We start from the raw sequence: 18,400 nt of genomic DNA on the forward strand, positions 1-18,400 counted from the left end.
ATGTCACCTCGCTGGCTGAGCCCCACCTCGTCTCCAAGGAAACCCAATCGCCAGGTCACTGGCATGGACCCCAAGGCAGCTGGAGTTCCCCGCAAAGCGCCTGCTCAAGCCCGAAGGCCAGGGAAGGCGTGAGGACAGGAGCTGGCTGCTGGAGGGAGTCGGGGCTCTCACTGGGGACCTGACGAAGGAACTCAGACCGAGCGCTTGTCTCTGCTTCCACCACTCCAGTCGTCCAGCTGTGCCCCTGCAGTGCTTCGGTGCAGACACTGCTGAGCCAATGGGGGGGTGGGGGGGAGGTTCTCCCTCGGCTAGGAATCCACCTCCCCAGAGGCACTGTCTACACTGGGACCCAGGTCAGCTCGACTTTTCACACCCTTGACTGATGCAGTTAAACCAACCTGATTTTCTAGCACAGGCCAGGCCTGAGAGAGACAGACCGAGCCTGAACTGGGCTTCACGGCAGTGGGGCAGGTGAAGTGCTCTGGACTGACCAGAATGGACCTTCATTTCTCTGCTGCCTGAAGACCTCCCTAGGCGTGTCCAGGTGACTATAAACCCGCCTGTTTTCACAGCGTGTGTCCCTGCAGCCGCTGGGCGAGGTGCTTAGTCCCTGCAGAGTGGGCGAGTCTCTGCCAGGCTGTCGCAGTTGGACTCGCTGGGCAGAGCTCCCGCTGTGAAGCTGGAGGGCTGGAGTCCCAGAGGTTCAGCCTCTGGAGGCAGGGAGGCTGCACGGCCGACCCTGAAGGATGAGTGTGCCCCTTTGGGGTGTAGCACCGATCCTGTGGCTCTGCCCGAGCATGCAGATCTTTGCCAGGGTGGGGGTTGACGTCCAGCTGCCCGTGGGCAGAGTGGCCTGTACAAGGCAGTGTGTGCCCTGCACACAGTGAGCTCCCGGGATGCCCTGGCACATGGAGCACCTTGGCAAGTCCACGAAGGCTCCAGGTGGCTGGGCTGGGCTGGGCTGGTCACCCTCCTTCCCCACCCAGGGCCTCCAGCACCCAGCAGTGTGTCCCAGACATGCCTGCCTCACCACGTCCCTGCCACATGGTGTGGCCTGCTGCCCAAGTGCGGCTCCAGGTATGAGAGACCGCAGGGGGCGCTAGGGCTCAGGGAGGGCGAGCAGGCTGGGTACTCACCTGGGCAGGTGTCAGGTGTGCAGCCTGCAGCTCTGGAAGGAGAGCCCTGACCTGCGTGGCTGACAGGCGCTGCAGGAACCTCACCCCCAGCTCCGGAACGATGCCTCGCCAGGCACGCAGCTCCTGCGGCCCGACAGCCGCCAGGCCAGCAGAGCGCAACAAATCCGCCAGCGCATAGGCGACCTGCAAGCAGGAGGGGAGAGCAGGGCCAGGCTGGGCTTTCCCCAGGCAGAAGGGAGGTTCCCGCTGGGCAGAGGCTGGAGCCATGGGATCAGCTGGAGGAAGGGGGGGGGGAATATTCCCAAGACAGCCTTGGCCCTGCATTCCCACAGGCTGCGTCTACCCAGGAGCTGCTGCACCCACTCCCCACACAGCTGCACCTGGCACCCAGCGCTGTGATGGGCCAGACACCCCCTGCAAGCAGAGGCAGCTCGGCCAGTGGCTCACCTGTCAGCCACGTTCCCCTGCAGCTCGGAGCAAGAGCCAACCAACACGGGCCCTGGCCCCTCTCCCGTCACCCCAGCAGCCCCCCGAGCCAAGCCCTGCACTCTACGGCCCCCCGGCAGGATGGTATGCAGAGCCCGGCCCTGGCCCTGAGGACTTCTCTGCCTCACCACTCAGCACTGGCTCTGCCCTGAGGCTGGCTTCCAAGGGGCTTTTGTTCCCTCCTGGAGGGAGGCCAGGCCTGGGCCTATGTCCCACTGGCCCCCCAGCTCAGGGCAGGACAGCCGTGTTGCTGGCACGCACACAGGAGCCCCCACAGCGGCTCGGCTCACCCGTCCGTGCTGGCTCAGCACTCCGTTGGCAGCACACGCCAGCAAGCTCTGCTCCACCGGCCCCAAGGGGTCGCGCAGCGGGGCCAGGACCTGCAGCTCTTCAGGGCTCAGATAGCAAGCAAGGGCCCCCAGCCTGGAGAGAGAAGAAAAGTCCCTTAATGGGGAGCAGGAGCCTGGGCCCCACAGAGTTAGCCTGCCCCAAGGAATGGCACCACCCTGACCCCCCACGGGCCCTGCAGCCACGACACAAACCCCCCCTCCCATGGGCCCTGCAGCCATGACACAACCCCCCCCCCACAGGCCCTGCAGCTAAGACAACCCCCCAAACCCTCCGCGGGCTCCTCTCACCTGTGCACCTGCTCCTCACCAGCGCCACGGCTCACATTTATCAAGCTGTGTGCCACATGGCGCCCCTGGGCCAGCCCCAGCCGGACCTCCTGCCAACCGTCTGCCAGCCCCTGGATCTGTGCCGCAGAGACAGGTCTAGTGCACTCGAGGGGCAACACCAGCAAATCCTCTGCAACACTCAGCTCCCAGGGGTGTGGGGGGATCCCAGCCATTGGGGGTGCAGGGCCTGGAGGGCAGGCTCCTGGGAAGTGGGGGGTCCCAGCCCTTGGGGGTGGAGGGCCTGGAGGGGGGTTCCTGGGAAGTGGGGGGTCCCAGCCATTGGGGGTGCAGGGCCTGGAGGGGAGGCTCCTGGGAAGTGGGGGGTCCCAGCCCTTGGGGGTGCAGGGCCTGGGGATGAGGGAACACCGGGACTGAGCTTGGGAGCTAGGAATGACACAGAGATGGCCCCGTGCGACAGAGCCACCGGCCCCAGGACAGAACGGACATGGGATCAGCCCCCCACGAGCGGTAACTGCCATGGGGCCATAGCCCTGACAGTGCTGGGCCCTCTGGCTGGCTGGTGCTGCATTCCCACCTGCTGAGGCGTGAGCTGCACAAAGCGGCGAAGCGGTAGGTGAGGCAGCAGCGGCTGGATGGTGCGGAGGAAGCCTGGGCGCCACGTGGGCACGTCCCCGAGGAGCTGAGCCTGCAGCAGCAGCTTGGCAAAGGCGCTTTTCTGCACCAGCTTCATGTGGGCGCTGTGACGCCGCAGAGCAGCTAAGCTGGAGGGGGCGGCACGTTAGAGTTGGCATGGCCTAGAGAGCCCCACTGAGCTCCGCCTGCCCGGCGCCAAGCTGGCTCGGCTCTCCTCCCCCAGTACCCGCTCCTCAGCCCTGGGGCACCCCCACGCTGGACTGGACAGCACGGCCTCTGCAAGGCAGGCCCTGGGAGAGCTGGGGGTCAGAGCAGGGGCTGTGTGACCCGGTGTAGGGGGCTCAGAGCTGGGTCTCAGATCTGGGGCTGTGAGACCAGGTGCAGGGGGCTCAGATCTGGGGCTGTGTGACCAGGTGCAGGGGGCTCAGAGCTGGGGGTCAGATCTGGAGCTGTGAGACCAGGTGCAGGGGGCTCAGATCTGGGGCTGTGAGACCAGGTGCAGGGGGCTCAGAGCTGGGGCTGTGAGACCCGGTGCAGGGGGCTCAGAGCTGGGGGTCAGATCTGGTGGGTGTGTGAGGGGACCGGGGCACAATACAGGCCATGCGGGGCACTGGGGAGCCGGTTATGGGGCACGCGGGGCTCAGCGTGGGAGTGGCATTACCAGGTGTAAGGGGCTCAGAGTGGGGGGGCAGTTTGAGGTGAGGCGGGGCCAGGGCTGAGGCAGGGGGTGTTACGGGGGCACGTTCCAGGGCCTCACTCACACGCTCTCATTGGCCAGCAGGGCAGGCGGGACTCTCATGATGTCGGACACGGCCATGAACGGCATGAACTGCGACAGGTCAACAAAGAGCTGCGGAGTCAGCTGAGGGAACCGGCCCATCAGCCGCGAGGCAAGAGACTGCAGCGCTTGCCCATCCGACATGGGAACCTGTGGGAGCAGCGGGTTAGGGCTCCCCGCACGGTGGCAGGACGCCAGCCCTTGGGGGCCAGCTGCCCCCATGCCCACATGAGGAGACCCCCTAATGCAGGCCAGTGGCCACAATGCACCCTCATCGCTAAGGCACCAGCGACCTACCCCCTCCCGCTGGTGCATGCTGCCCACCTGCAGCCGGGGCCAGGAGCGGTGCAGCAGGGACAGGAAGCGCTGCACTGCCTCGCTCTCCGCCGACAGCAGCAGCTGCTGGAAATTGTCCTGCGGCATCTGCAGGTATTCCTGTGGGGAAGGACAGCGCATCACGGCGGGGCCCACGGAGCTGCGCGGCCAGGGCAGGGCCCACGGAGCTGCACGGCCAGGGCAGGGCCCACGGAGCTGCACGGCCAGGGCAGGGCCCACGGAGCTGCGCGGCCAGGGCAGGGCCCAGCAAGCCCAGCTAGGCTGGAGTCCCCATCAAACACAAGAGCGGGTGCCAGGGCAGGGTGCATGGGCTGCGGGAAGGTGGAAGTGTCTTACTGGAGTACGGGGCACCTGCCCCCCCCGGGGGGGCACCTATGGAATCTGGGGGTGCAGGGAGGGAGTGGGAACAGCCCCCAGGCCCTGCTGAGCAGGGTCAGTACCTGCACAAGGACTTCCAGCGCCGGGGCACCCTCTTCTCTTTGGATCAGATCCCAGAGCACAGGCTGCCAGAGAGAGCAGGAGAGCTCTCAGCAAGGGACCCTCCGCTGGCCCATCCCCCCGCACCCCTGGATCCCCAGCACGCCTGCGGCTACCCTCCGATTCCCCGGGAAGGGGAATAAGCTGCGTTTGCCACTGGGGTGCTGTTGCCAGGGCCAGAGGCGGGACTTCTCCAGAGGTCTGGGCTCTTTCCCTCTGTCACTCTCCTGGCCCCAGGACAGTCCTGGATTCCAGCAGACCAACAGGAGCTCTTATTCCAGAGATGGGTCATCTGGGCCCCTGGCTGTGCAGGGCCTGACCCTTCCCCACAGCGCAGAAGCCACTGGGCTGCCTGGTGCGAACGGGGCAGGGGAACGCCAGGGCAGCAGCTGGGACTGTGCTCCAGGCAGTGGGCCACCGTGAAACCAGCTAGAAACTGTATTCACCAAAGGCCCCCGGGACCGGTGCTGCCTGACGGTGCCCAGCCTGATGGGACCCAGAATCTCCGGGGAGGTCTGTAGGGCTATGCAATTGCTCAGCTAGCTGTTAAATTCCCCATTAAGCCCCCCATGTCGCTGCTGGGGAGCAGCACAAACAGGGCAGCTCACAGCCAGAGCTGAACAGGGGCTTGCGGACAGCCCTCGCCCCAGGGCACGACTAGGTCAGCTCTCTCAGGGGGTCTGTGGAGCCACAGAGCTCCCCAAGTGGCTCTAGGCAGACGGGCCACTCCCTCCCCACAGGGCATGGAACCGAGTTAGGGTGACCAGACAGCAAGTGTGAAAAATCGGGACGGGGGTGGGGGTAATAGGAGCCTATATAAGAAAAACTCCCAAAAATCGGAACTGTCCCTCTCAAATCAGGACATCGGGTCACCCTAAACCTAGTCCCCGGGCTCCCAGGAACGACCCCTAGGAAGGAGCGCTTGTCACTGCAGCACGCTGGCCCTGCTGGCTCCGGTGCTGGACTGTGCACTGTGCTAGCCGAGTGGCCAGCCGTTCTCCTGGGGCTTCAAGCGGGTTCTGGGCTCAGCAGCGATTCACAGAGACCTCGGTTTGCAGCTACTCAAAGCGCTTGGTCTCCTGCTCTCCCGGCAGGTCTGCCTTCCATGCCAGACACCTCTGCCCTCGGCATGCCCGAGGACACACACCTGCCCTGCACATGGCATCTGCCTTGGGTGGTTCTGCCACAACTCCTGCACTTTGGCAGGGGTTAGACTAGATGGGCTGCTGGTCCCTGTGGGTCTAGGATTTGTACTGGAGGGGAGTATGGGCTAGGGAGGGGGCAGTGGGCTAGGACTCCGGAGACTGCAGGTTTGTTCCCGCCACTGCTGGGCTGCAAGCCCTCGTGCGCCTGGTGTCGGGCCCCGTGAGAAGCTCAGCTTTCATTGTGAACCAAGCACGTGGCTGCAGAGCGAGCCTTGAAAACAAGCCCCAGAATAGCCGGCGGCCGAGCAGCAGACAAAATTCATTCTCTTGTCAAATCTCGTGAAGTTTAGGGCCTGACTCAGGGTTTCCGGCCTCCCAGGGCTGATGACACGGTGTCTGTGCAGCATCCTGTGCTGGGGGGCCTGCTCTCCCCTGGGGGGTTGTGGTCGTCATACAGAGCTGATGACAAGGGCAGTTTGGGATCTGTCTGGCACGGCACGCTGGCCCCATGGCACATGCGCACACAAGTGGCTGTGGCAGGGTTTGCAGCCATGAGCGATCCCACACCTCGGGGGTGCACACAGGGTTGGAGCTTAGCCCCAGCGTGGCTCGTGCAGCGAAGCCCGGGGCTGAGGCAGGCGGGGAGCAGGGGCAGGAGCCTGTTCACTCGCGCAGAGGCCGGGATGGCACCACTCACACTGAAGCAGCTCAGCAGCTCTTTCTTGACGGAGGCGTCACGCTCCTGCCTCAGGTACTGGCGCACGGCCTGCAGGATGCTCCGCGAGGAGTTCCCCGTCAGCGAGGCCCAGAAGGAGCCGTTGTCCAGGAGGCTAGAGAGCAGGATGGCCTCACTCAGCTGGTCCCTGGCTGCCTGCCCCACCTCATCCAGCTCGGAGGAGGGCAGGGTGAAGTCCAGCAGCCGCAGGAGATAGTTCATGCTGAGGATCCAGCGGGACGTCTCCTCCTCGCAGGGCGTGAGCTGGGACACCAGCCCCAGCAGGTAGGACGCAGGGTCCCGGCAGAGCCGAGAGGCGTCCCCGTGAGAGGAAATAGGCAGGATGTCCAGGAGGCGCTGTGGGAAGCACTGCCCATTCTGCAGGGAGTCCAGGCAGTGATCCATGAGCCAGGGGTGGGAAGACACCAAAGACTGGAGGAGGGAGGAATTCTCACACACCAGCTCCTGGAAGCTAGCAGGGTTCACCCCCCGGCACTGCTCCATCAGGCTAGCGTTCCTGAGCGCCTGGAGGCTCCAGGCATGGAAATTGCAGGGATCAGAGTTCCCGAGCAGCGAGGAGTTCAGTGTCTTTGTCTGGAGCTGGCGGCCGTGGCAGAGTCTGGAGATCCAGGCGCTGCTATCCGCGGGCACCGCCTGCAGGCTCTCATTGGTGCACAGCCACTGAGTCCAGAGAGTCTGGTTTTCCAGAAAGCAGCTCCAGAAATCCTCCTGGGTCCAGGGGGCCCCGGGCAGCCCCTCCGGACAGCTGGCACCTTTGGGGGGCAGGGAGAGGTTGGCACACAACTGCTCCATCAGAGGCTGGTTGGGACTGGGCAGCTGCAGCAGGGAGGCATTGCTGCAGACCGTGGTGTTGAACAGGCCAGGGAAGTACTCCCTGCATGTCCTCACCCACATGGAGTCCCCGCTGGCGGAGGAGAAATACCAGGCGGAGCTGGAGCATGCGGCCCCCAGGTCTGAAGGAGGCTGGCTGGAGCTGTCTGAGCCATTGAATAGGCTGCAGTAAAGATACACAGTGAAGTTGGAGATGCCGGGCAGGCCTGGGATAGTGTCATTGCAGGCAGACTCCAGAACCTCGGCTGAGGGCCAGGGCGCACCCCAGGCGTCTCCAGATGCCCTCTTTGTGGCTTGGGGGGGCTTGCGGGCAGGCTGCATGCAGCTCAGGATTGGCGGAGGAGATGGGAAGGTCCTAGACCTGAACCCCAGCGTCCGGGCATTCCAACTGATGTTGTGCCTGATGCCCCTGTTAGCAGCAGACAGAAGAGCTGGTCCATCACCCTCTCCCTGGAGCCGATCTGCATGGGCTGGGGAAATCCTGCATGCTCGCCCTCGCCCCAAACCCTCTGGCCTTGCAATCCACACTCCACAGGCTAGGGACACGCTCTCCCGTCTCAGTCCTCCCACCACGTCCCCCACACTCAGGCCCTGCCTCACCGCATACCCCTCAGCCACCCCCTAGCTACGCACCTCCTCGCCCACGGCATAAACTGTCCCCACCCCCAGCGGGGGATCCTCCTCCTCTGTGCTGCACTCAGTGTTCGCCTGGCCCCTCTCACATGGAGTCCCACAACTTCCTCACCTGACCCCAGTCCCTCCGGGCCAGGAGAGCCCCCTCCTGTCCCAACACAAGGCCATGGGGGTTGGGGGGGGTGTCAGCACCTGTGGGGGAACCAGCTCCATACCCAGCCTGATTGTTAGGGGGTGTCACAGCCACGGCTGCCATGTGCCCTGTGATATCCCAGCCCTGCAACCAGCACAGCTCCCTCTTGCCTTTGCAGCCCCCGTCCATAGGGAAGGAAAGGGATGTCTCTTCCTGTCCTCCCCCGAAGAGGCCAGGGACGCAGCCACAGAGCTCATGGGCCCAAAGTGGACCCAGCAGCTAGCACTCCTCTGCCCCGGCCCAGCCAGGCCCCCCTCCGAGAGCTCCTCCAGCAACTCTCCCCGGGCCGACGAGCAGTCGGCTCTGGAGCTAGGGCAGGGCCAGAGGAAGGTTACGGCCGAGGCGTCTTTGCTGAAATCCCGGGAGTCCCTGAGCCCAGGACTGGGGTGACCCTGTGTGGAGCCCGGCATGAGCAGGGGCTTTCCATCTAGAAGTTCTGGGAGCCCATGGGTCTGACTGCTGGCCACGCGCCGGCCCACGCCCATGACTCACCACAGCAGGAGCTGCTGCAGGGTCCCTGAAAAAGGAGAAGGGAAGGAGTGAGTGAGCGTCTGGAGTCAGGCTGTGCAGCCCGGGCCTGGGGCCTCAGTGCCCCACGAGTCCTGGGAAGGAACGACTCACCTACAGTGCACTTCCCCTCTCGATCCGACTGAGGGATGCCAAGGGCCACCGAGACCTCGTCCACCAGCAGACCCGTCACACGCGAGACCTTCCTCCGGAAGCTGGTGTAGAGCGATCGGCCCATCCTCCGCAGGAGACGCTGCTTGGCCTCCTCCAGGGCCCCCCAGAGTGTGTCTGCAGAGCCCCCCTCAGAGTCCAGCCCTGGCTGCCTGGGCCGGGGGATCTGCAGGAGGCTGCCGGCATTGGGGTCCAGCTCTTGGATGGCCCCGGGCAGCACGTGGAAGGGTTTCAAGTGTTCAGGAGCCAGGACGGGGCCTGCAGGCTGCAGACGGACCCTTGGCTTCCAGCTGGTGCCTGAAAAGAGCTTGAGCAGCTGCGACATCCAGTCTGTGCTGGAGCTGCAGTTCCCACGGCCTGTCAGGGGGCAGTCGGTGCCCTGCAAGCCAGGGCCGCCCTGGCCCAGCACCCCAGTGAGCAGCACCTGGGCCAGAGCCTCCTCCAGGCTGCTAAGCCGCGCCCAGTCCTGCTGCAGGAAGAGGAGCAGGGTCTGGTCTCTGCGGAACAGGCTCACCAGGCTGTGGGTGAGGCTCAAGAGCATGTCCCAGTCACGGCTGCCCCTCAGCGAGATCAGGACATCCCGCAGCTGCAGAGCAGGGCTCGGGGAGGGCTGAGAGAGGAGGTGCTGCAGCAGGCTCCCCCAGGGCGCGCCCCCGAGCTCGTCCAGCTTCTGCTGCTCGAGGTGCATGGAGATGTTGTACAGAAAGCCAGAAATCTGGCTCCTGCTACCGCGGTTCTGCCACAGGGCCCGGAGAGGGGAATTCCCGACTGTAGGCAGGATCCCCAGGGACTCCAGCCCCACCAGCACGCTCCTCACCAGAGACTTCACGTCCTCCTGCCGCCTCAGGCCTGCTGGGAAGCTGGACAGGACAGAGCCACCAGACCGCCGCCCGCCCTCCAACATCAGAAAGGAGATGAGGTCTCGGACCAGGACCCTGTGCCCTTCCGGGGCTGCTCCTGCAGGGGAAGCCAAGCTGGCTGAAACTGCATGGAGCAGGGCCCCAGACTGAGAACAAGGGTCACCCCATACCAGTCAAGGATCCCATCTCCCGGCCCAGTGACTGTGGGTCCACATCACCCTGCAGCTGGTGAACAAGCAGCAATTCCCAGGCAATCAGGTGCCGCACACGGGCCTCCATGGCTGCCCACCGGCAATCTTGGCTCGGGCCCCCCTGCCTGGGCACCTGGGAGCTCGCTGGGGCAGGGCCGGTATCTCTCTGTTCTCTGCCAAGCGCATGGTGCCCTTCAGGGCTCCAAAGGCAGGACCTCCCCCAGCAGCTGGCTGAGTGAGGGGCGCTCCCCTCCCTCTCCAGCGTGTGCAGGGCCAGGACTTGGCACTCATCCAGCCCTACCAATGGGCGACACCTGCCTCACGCCTTCCCCGGTTCTCCGAGACGGGCTGAGCACCTGCAGCTCCCCGTGCCCAGCTCAGCGCCTCTCCAGACCTGGCTGTCCAGGAATCACTGGGCCCACCTGTGCCTGGGGCCTGCTGCCATGACAGTGCCTGGGCTCTCTGCACCCACCTTTGCACGGTCACATCCCTGTGGCACTAGAAACTGGTCATTGCTGTAGCCAGGCACACGCCACTCCCAGAGAGCTGCCCACGGCGTTACTAGCCGCCCTCTTGTAATGCACCAGCAACACCGACAAGTGGCACGTTCATATCTGATCCAAGGAAATACCTTTTCATGCCACATAGTTCATCTGTGGGACTCACTGCCACAGGATATCACTGATTGGCCCAGGCAAGCAACATCTTCCTGTTATCAGGAGCTATCCTGCTGGGAGACACTAGGGCACGTCTCCCTGGGCAGACAGACTTACGCTGCCGCTGCTGGAGCTAGCATGCTAAAAATAGCAATGCGGCCATTGGGGAATGGGGGGGCTCCGGCTAGCCGCCCAAGCTCGGCCCGAGGGGGCTGAGAGGGCTTTGACTTGGAACTGTCCCGGGACAGGGTTTCCAGCACTTGGCCCCAGTCAGGGACGGGATGTGAGGCTAGTGGGGCCCTGCCACCCCAGCAGCCTGGCTTTCTGCTCCCTGCTGTCCCCTGGTTCCCTTGTGAAGATGAGACGCTGCCTCTCAGGAACGTACCCAGGAAGAGACGCTTTACATGCCGATGCCCCCGATCCCCTCTACCCACACTCACCCGCCTGGGGCAGAGGTTGCAGCAGCAGCAGCCAGAGGCACCAGAGGGACAAAGGCATTTCTCGGTGTTCTCATGCAGGGCAGGAGCCCCCAGAAGCCGGTGGTCACAGGGGTGTTCAGCCGGACTGGGGAGCAGGGAGCTCGCTGCCAGGATACAGGACCTGTACCGTGACACCAGACGCTGTCAGCGGGACTGGCAGGCGAATCCCAGCTCACCTGATCTCTTTCCGCCGGCCGAGCATTACTTACACCCAGGAAGGACGAGTCCAGCTCAGTGCTCACCTTACACTTTCCACTCAAAGGGAGGGGAGGGGAGGGGAGGGGAGGAACGCCGGAGACTGCCAGGGCACGAGGGCCAAGGGGCAGGCGCCCGAGGCTGCGCTGGAACTCAGGAGATCTGGGTTTGTTTCCTGGTTTTGCCACAGATTCCCCTTGTAGCTTTCGGAAAGTCACTTGGGCTCAGATCTATTGAAATCAATGGACGTGAAGAGCCACAATATGGTCGTGGTCCGTGCAGCCCCCAGCACCAAGGGGCCCCCATCTCGGTCGGGGTCCGTGCAGCCCCCGGCACCAGGGGGCCCCCCCATCTCGGTCGGGGTCCGTGCAGCCGCTGGTAGCATGGGTCCAATCTTGGCTGCTGGCTCTCGATGCCCCAGGACTGCCAGCATTGATGATAACAGCTAATGCTGAGTGTCCAGTCAGGCCAAGGGCCAACATGCACCAGGACGATGACGCATTGCAAGAGGCAGACGCACCTTACCTGGTGATGGGGGACGGGAGAGCAAGGTGCATCTGCCTCCTGGAGTGCCCTCTCGGACTACCCCAGTGCCGTTCCGGCTCTGTGCCCGCAGGGCTAAGGCAGGGAGATGCAAGTGCCCCTTGGGGCAGTAGGGGGAAGGGTGAGCACGCACTGACCCCTGTCACCTGGGGTCACCCACAGGACAGCAGCAGGTGCTAACCTGGCCCCTAGCCAGGGTAGCAGCATAGGTCCAGGGATAAGGGCTGTGACCCCCATTAGCCAATTCCTGACCACTGGAGGAAGAAGAGCCTGCAGGATCCGTGCCCCATTGACATTTCTCTGCCATTACGGAGAGGGACCATGCCCCACCCTCCCATACGGACTGCTCCCCTCCCCCCACTGATAGAGACCAACCCCCCACCCTCCCATACAGACTGCTCCCCTCCCGCACGGATAGAGACCGAGCCTTTCCCCCACCTCTGTACCCATAGCCCATCTCCCAGGCTCTCCTGTACCCATAGCCCATCTCCCAGGCCCTCCTGTACCAGTAGCCCAGCCCCCCAGCCCTGGTACCGGCAGCTCAGCCCCCTCACAGGGCTCGGCACTCGGAGCAGCTGTGCACAATCAATGTACTTGTCCTGCCAAAGCATCGGGGCACCACACCGGACACTGCTGGTCTCTGCTCGGACAGCCCCTGGCGCGAGCCTGTAACCTGAGGCCTGTCCCTGCACAGCCTGGCTGATCTCCGCCAGCCCGGACGCCTCTGCCCGTGAACAATGGCCAGCCTGCTCCATTATTGATGTCTTGGGGCACGGCCTGCTCGGCTCCATTCACCAGCAGAATAATTGAGGAGACGGTGAAATGTCCTGGGATGGGGGCAGCTGCCTGCCTTCTCTCAGCAGGCCAGGCCCAGTCACCCTGACAACTGGGGGTCCCAGCCAGCAGCCGGGGGTACAGCAGGGGTCTGCAGGACAAAGAGATCCTCCATCTCCAGGCCCAGAGGCCGGCTGTGCTGCATTCCAGCTGGTCTTCACCTGCCCACTGCCAGGCGCTGTGTGTCCTACATGGCAGGTTAGAGCCCACGCTGGGGCACCGCCCCGCCCAGATGCTTCTCCCTGGAACTGGTCATGGGGCAACACCTGTTTCCAGGCCAAGCCGGAGCAAGAGAGGTAGGCAGAAAACAGGAGGCAAGCTTCAGTCCAGCTGCGGGGGGCAGGCCTTGGGACTTCACAGCTCCCTCCTGGGCAGGTGACGTGAACAGCTGCTTGGACAAACAAGGAAGTAAATAAAAGCAGCTACATCCCCCTCTACCCCAGCCTGGTGACAGAGTGAGGGGAGCGGAGAGTGGGAGGGGGAGGGAGTGATCGAGGACGTGGCCTCAGGGAAGGGGCGGGGCAGGGGCAGGGCAAGGGTGTTTGGGTTTGTGCAATTAGACAGTTGACAACCCTATAGCTAGCTCATAATTAGCTTGCTTGATTTCATGTTTGAGGTTCATCTGACCATTTAGTTCCCTCTGCAATGGCAAATGGGCAAACAGGTCAAGGGGCAGGAATTTCTTACCTTGACAAATATCCCAGGGAAGGGCTGGGCCCCATGGCTAGGGTTAGGGGACTGGGAGCCAGAAGCTACTCCGGAAAGATTCTTGTCTGTGGAATCTGAAGGGTTAAGGCGAGTCACAGTCACGCCAAGGAAATGGACTCAGATCCCACATACTGGATTCTGAGCAGATGAGGAGACTGGTTTTCCTGAAGTGTTTGACATTCACCTTTAAGAGACTCAGCGCCTTGAGAGTTTGGACTGACTGATCTCACCCAAGAGAGCAGGGCATGGCCCCCTCCAGAACTTGGGGGTTCTGGCTCCTTTGCCCTGCTGGTCCTCTGCCAAGCAGCCCCCCAACGGGACTCCTCACTGCCCCCCTCCCCAGCTCACAGGACGCAGTGATTTTTCCTTTCAGCTCTGCATCTGACTCTCCAAAGCCTGAACCCTGCAGCAAAATGTTCCTTAACATGAAAACTGCTCCCATCGCTCACCATAACCTCCAAAGGGTCACAAGCAGAGAGCCCCGGCAGCTTCTCCCTCGCACTCCTCCAGGGATGCAGCAGGCAGGAATACCTCAGCTGCTCCCCACCCCACAGACAGATACACTGGTTCAGTTTCCCTGCTCCCCATAACCGTGCACACAAACAGCAGACACCCCTCCCCCATCCCACTCAAGGATACAGCATGAGATCACCTATCTCTCACAAAAAGACAGAGTAAAGGAAACTCCAGATAAGGGCAACACCAACACGGGTGATTGGAGGCCTGGAGGGCAGGGGCCAGGGTTGCCAGGACAAGGGGAGACTAAGGCCTTGTCCACGCACAACTTTTGCACCACTGTAATTTTAAATTGGTGCAGCCCCTGTGTGTAGGCAAGCCCTAACGCTGCTTAGCTGGGAAAGCAGAACAAGACAGAACAGGCTACACCGGGGATGTAAAAGGAGCCAGCTAGGCCCCTCTTTACTCCTGGGATCGGAGAACAAAGAGCAGTGCGTGAAAGCCAAAAGCTACAGAAGGGAAACCCAGGTGCTTCGGCAGCATCACGCTAGTCTGCGGACCTTGCTGCACCATGGGATTACTGAGGCAGGGCAGCTACCACACAGCTGGGGCAGGATTACATGGCTGCTCCCCCTCCTGCTTCTGGGGTCACCAGCTGGGGACCAGGAATGGCATCTCCCCAGAACAGGGGTGGCACAGAGGTGTCCTGTGAGGGCTCAGAACATCTCTGCAGCCCCCAGCATTGGCCAGTCTTTGGGAAATAGCAGGGAGGCAGTGACGGGAGGGGGGGCCGTGCTGTCATTGTCTTTGATGGGTGTGCTACGCACACACCCTGGCTGCAAATCCTCTGTCTACACTGTCGCTGATAGGGAAGGGTGGGTCTCACAGGCAGATTGCAGCTAAGGGGGTGAGATTTATTGACAGACATTAAAACTTTTGCTGCTAGATTCTCCCATCCCTCCTCTTTGCCAGACGTCCCAATCACCTACCCCACTGATCAGCCCTTGGAGAGCAGTGAAAGGAAGCCATGGCTAGGTTCTGAACCCAAGTCACTGTCCCAAAGGCCCATTAACCCTCACTCCCCCAGCTGCTGGGGGCACCTCCCTTCCCGGCTCCATTTCAGGGGGGCTGGCGGGGACAGAACAGGAACCGCTGCTGACCAGGAGCTCTGCAGCCCTGGGGCAGACAGAGGTGGCCCTCTCCCAGGGAGGTGCCAGATCCAGGCCCCCCAGGAGAACAGACAAGGAGGCACTTTCAGCTTCTCCTCCCTTCCCGGCTGGAGGGAGCGGAGTTTGGAGCAGCCGGGGGAGGAGGGCCCGGGGCCTGCAGAGAAGAGGGGAGGGGGAAGCCCGGACCGGACCGGACCGGACCCAGTGCAGCCTCAGCCTCACCCTCCGCTTGACACCAACCTCGGTGAACCGGCCCAGTCGCTGCCACGTGCCTGGACATTCCCACGTGTGCACAAGCCCCGCCCCAACCCGCGGCTTTCTGCGGCTTTGGCCAATCCGCGTGCGGGGGTGGGAGTCCTGTGGGCGGGGCCTGTCCCGGGAGAACGGGTTTAAAACTCGCGCGGGCGGCCAGGGGGCCCCGAGGTGGTGTCATGCGGTCCCTGCTGGCGGCCAAGCTGGGCTGCCTGCTCGGGCTGCTGGTCCTGCCACTGCTCTGCGGGCTGCTCCCCGTGCGGCTGCGGGGCGCGGGTGGGTGCGGGCCGGGGTCTCCAGGGGGGAAGGGCAGGATCCTGCCCACGCGGGCCGGGGGTCTCCTTAGGGCCGGGGTCTCCCGGGCGGGATCCTGCCCACGTGGACCGGGGTCTCCCGGCGGGAGGGCCGGGATCCTGTCCCCCGCGGGCCGGGGTCTCCCGGGCGGGATCCTGTCCCCCGCGGGCCGGGGTCTCCCGGGCGGGATCCTGTCCCCCGCGGGCCGGGGTCTCCCGGGCGGGATCCTGTCCCCCGCGGGCCGGGGTCTCCCGGGCGGGATCCTGCCCACGCGGACCGGGGTCTCCCGGGCGGGATCCTACTCACGCGGGCCGGGGGTCTCCTAGGATCCTGCCCCCCGCGGGCCGGGGTCTCCCGGGGGGAGAGGCGGGATCCTGCCCACGCGGGCCGGGGTCTCCCAGCGGGGGGCTGCCATCCTGACTGTTCCGTCTCCGGAGCAGGAACCCGCGGGCGGTGGCGCAGCTTCGTTGGCTGCGTGGCCGGAGGCATCTTCCTGGCCGCCTGCCTGCTGGACATCGTCCCCGACTCTCTGTCCGACATGCGGGAGGAGCTGCGGAGACAGCGGATCACGGTAGGGTACCCCGCACCCCCTCCCCGAATAGCGCTGGGATGGGGCCAGCTGGGCTCGCTGTTCCTCCGGTTCCCTGCTGCAGCCCCCCACCCCATTGCAGCCCCCCACCCCCACCACACACACCCAGCTGGCCGTGGGGCTGTCTCCACCGAAGCAGGTCACTAGCGGCGGGTCGCTGCCCAGGGAGCTGTTCCGCTGGGTTGGGGGGCTGGACACCTCTGCTCCGGCCAATGCTCTCTCTGCTTCCCCAGGTGGATTTTCCCTTTCCTGAGTTCGTCCTGACTCTTGGCTTCCTGCTGGTTCTCATAATCGAGCACGTAGTCCTGGACTGCAGTGAGCGGAGGGCAGGGGAGGCCACCCCCCTCCTCTCCTGTGGGGAGACCACCCCTCAGCCAGCAGGCACTGGTGAGTGGGTGGTGGAGACGGGTGTGCCCCACTTGCCTGCAGACTTTCGGGTCCACTCGTCCTTCCGCTCCTTTGTCCTCTTCCTGTCTCTGTCGGTGCACTCGCTTTTCGAGGGCCTGGCCGTGGGGCTGCAGGACACGGAGTCCAAGGTGCTGCAGATCTGCATTGCCATCCTGGTGCACAAGAGCGTGATTGCTGTCGGCCTCTCCCTCCTGCTGCTCCAGAGCCAAGTCCCCACCCGCTGGTTTGTGGCTTTGATTGGCACCTTCGCCCTCATGTCTCCCCTTGGCATCACAGTGGGGATCGTGATGATGCAGAACCCGGGCCCTGGCAGCACCATGGCCCAGTGCCTGCTGGAAGGGATCGCTGCAGGGACCTTTGTCTATATCACCTTCCTCGAGATCCTGCCTCACGAACTCAACTCCCCGAAGTGCCGCCTGCCCAAAGTGCTCTCCATGCTGCTGGGCTTCTCCGTCATGGCTGCCTTGCGCTTCCTGGGCTGACGCCATTGGCCCTGCTTGGGCACCTGCTGGCTGCGCTCACGTGTACTGAGGCAGATGCCGGCCTGGGAAACCATCAGCTGCAGGTTCAGCCCCGGCTACCAGGGTGTCTCCTGGAGATGGACTGGGATGAGTTTTAGGGGTGGGAGGGTCTTGGGACTTGGGGGTGGGTTCAGGGCAGCCTGGTTTTTGCTCTGGAGTCCAAGAAGGGCCTGGATTAATAGTGTAGCAGTAGGCTGTTCACAAGCGTAATGCCTGCACTTGGGCCGGCAGGTGAGGTGAACGTGTAAACTCCTGATCACCATCACTCAGATGTTGTGGTGATGGGGGGTGTTCACAAAGCAGCCCCTCCATTTTATCCTTTTAAACGTCTATCGAACTGATTTTTACAAATGGAAATTGTGTGGTGTGCATTAAAGACTCTGCTGCACCCAGGAAAGCCAGCTCCCTCTACTCCCTGCTGGGGGAGGTCTGGGTTCTGGCAGGAGATGGGCTCCATGGGGGGGGAGGGCGTCCTTGTGGGGGAGGGAGGTGTGCATCTCCATCACATGGGAAAGGCAGAGAGCTGATCCTGTGAGATGCCCTTGAATGTGGTGGCTGGGCAGGGCCAGAGCCAGCCCTGAAACCCCTGCCCCAGCCTGGAGCGGAGCAAAGGAAGGCAGGGAGAAGGGGCCTGGTGCCGAGGGAGGGCAGGACAATGCTCTGCACGGCCCTGTGGGCAGCAGCCAGGGGGAAGGGGAGGGGAACAGCCCTGTCTTGGGCCAGGCTTGCTTGGTGCTGCAGTGCCCTCTGGCGAGCACTGGAGAGTGTCGGGCCGGCTCCTGGTAGCCTTAGGAGGCAGGCTGGGCTGTGGAGCTGAGTGGCAGGGGTTGTGCCCAGGATGGAGGACTGCGCTTCAGGCACAATGGCTCATCAGCCAGAGGAGGAGATGCTGCCCCAGGCAGTCACTGGTGGCACTGGGCAGTACCCAGGTCACAACCCAGGTGCTGCGGGGAATGCGGAGCACAGGTTGTTTGCTGAGACAAACCTGGTCTCTGGCTGAAGAAGAATCAAGCTGTGTGTCCCTGTGAGCTGTGCCTTATCCCTGTTCTAGAGATGGAGGAACTGGGACCAGAGCCCCCTTCCCAGAGTAGCAGTGCTGACCTCTAGCCCATGCCTCTTTGCTCTCCTGATGCTAGCAGACGGGGGAGGCACCAGTAACAGCTGGCCCCAAAGGAACTGCTGCCGTGGGCAAGAGCAGATGGGAATCCTGTAAACTGGATGGAGGAGCTCAGATCTATAAAGAATCCAGGCTCTGCTATCCGTTCCCTGTCTGCCACTGCTGACCACCTCCTGCAGAGAGCTGAGGGGAAGCACTCCCCACAGCAGCACAGGCCAGGCAAGGCCTGCAGCTTGGGGGCTGGTTCTTGACTTGCCCCAGACCCAGCCTGCTTGTTGGAGGTCGGAGGCTCCCGCATGGTGCAGTTAGCCTGCATCAGCACCCCAAGGGAAAAGGGGAGGCAGGCTTGTGGGGCACTTTGCTGTGCAGTGGAGGGGGGCAGCCACAGCTAGAGGGAAGGGGGTGGAGGGCTGAATCAGCACATGCTG

At 63.5% G+C, this 18,400-nt stretch overlaps 2 protein-coding genes across 2 annotated transcripts in view; one reads left to right on the top strand and one right to left on the bottom strand.

Moving 5' to 3' along the window:
• STRC (stereocilin) overlaps positions 1–9,839 on the bottom strand; it is a 29,320-nt gene extending 19,481 nt beyond the window's left edge. Inside the window, exons 1-11 of the mRNA XM_054042132.1 lie at positions 9,731–9,839; positions 8,644–9,657; positions 8,515–8,539; positions 6,327–7,605; positions 4,448–4,510; positions 3,996–4,106; positions 3,655–3,821; positions 2,835–3,021; positions 2,261–2,376; positions 1,765–2,045; positions 1,137–1,447 (exon numbers count right to left, since the gene is read on the bottom strand). Coding sequence (XP_053898107.1) covers positions 1,137–1,447; positions 1,765–2,045; positions 2,261–2,376; positions 2,835–3,021; positions 3,655–3,821; positions 3,996–4,106; positions 4,448–4,510; positions 6,327–7,605; positions 8,515–8,539; positions 8,644–9,657; positions 9,731–9,839 — 3,663 coding nt within the window. The remainder of the gene's footprint in view (positions 1–1,136; positions 1,448–1,764; positions 2,046–2,260; positions 2,377–2,834; positions 3,022–3,654; positions 3,822–3,995; positions 4,107–4,447; positions 4,511–6,326; positions 7,606–8,514; positions 8,540–8,643; positions 9,658–9,730) is intronic.
• A 5,383-nt stretch (positions 9,840–15,222) lies between these two features.
• Positions 15,223–16,922, top strand: LOC128844944 (zinc transporter ZIP1-like). Its single transcript, XM_054043119.1, has 3 exons — positions 15,223–15,319; positions 15,778–15,908; positions 16,160–16,922. Exons 1-3 carry the CDS (start codon positions 15,223–15,225, stop codon positions 16,814–16,816), a joined length of 885 nt encoding a protein of 294 aa, XP_053899094.1. The 3' UTR covers positions 16,817–16,922.
• Positions 16,923–18,400: the final 1,478 nt, after the last annotated feature.

The sequence above is a fragment of the Malaclemys terrapin genome, chromosome 10, assembly GCF_027887155.1.
Source record: "Malaclemys terrapin pileata isolate rMalTer1 chromosome 10, rMalTer1.hap1, whole genome shotgun sequence".
Taxonomy (NCBI): domain Eukaryota; kingdom Metazoa; phylum Chordata; order Testudines; family Emydidae; genus Malaclemys; species Malaclemys terrapin.

What these genes read in the sequence shown, in the direction of transcription:
- LOC128844944 (XM_054043119.1), top strand. Translation starts at nt 15,223, where the DNA reads ATGCGGTCCCTGCTGGCGGCCAAGCTGGGCTGCCTGCTCGGGCTGCTG. An exon ending in CGTGCGGCTGCGGGGCGCGG is followed by an intron (nt 15,320 to 15,777) that starts GTGGGTGCGGGC and finishes TCTCCGGAGCAG; the next exon opens with GAACCCGCGGGCGGTGGCGC. An exon ending in TGCGGAGACAGCGGATCACG is followed by an intron (nt 15,909 to 16,159) that starts GTAGGGTACCCC and finishes CTGCTTCCCCAG; the next exon opens with GTGGATTTTCCCTTTCCTGA.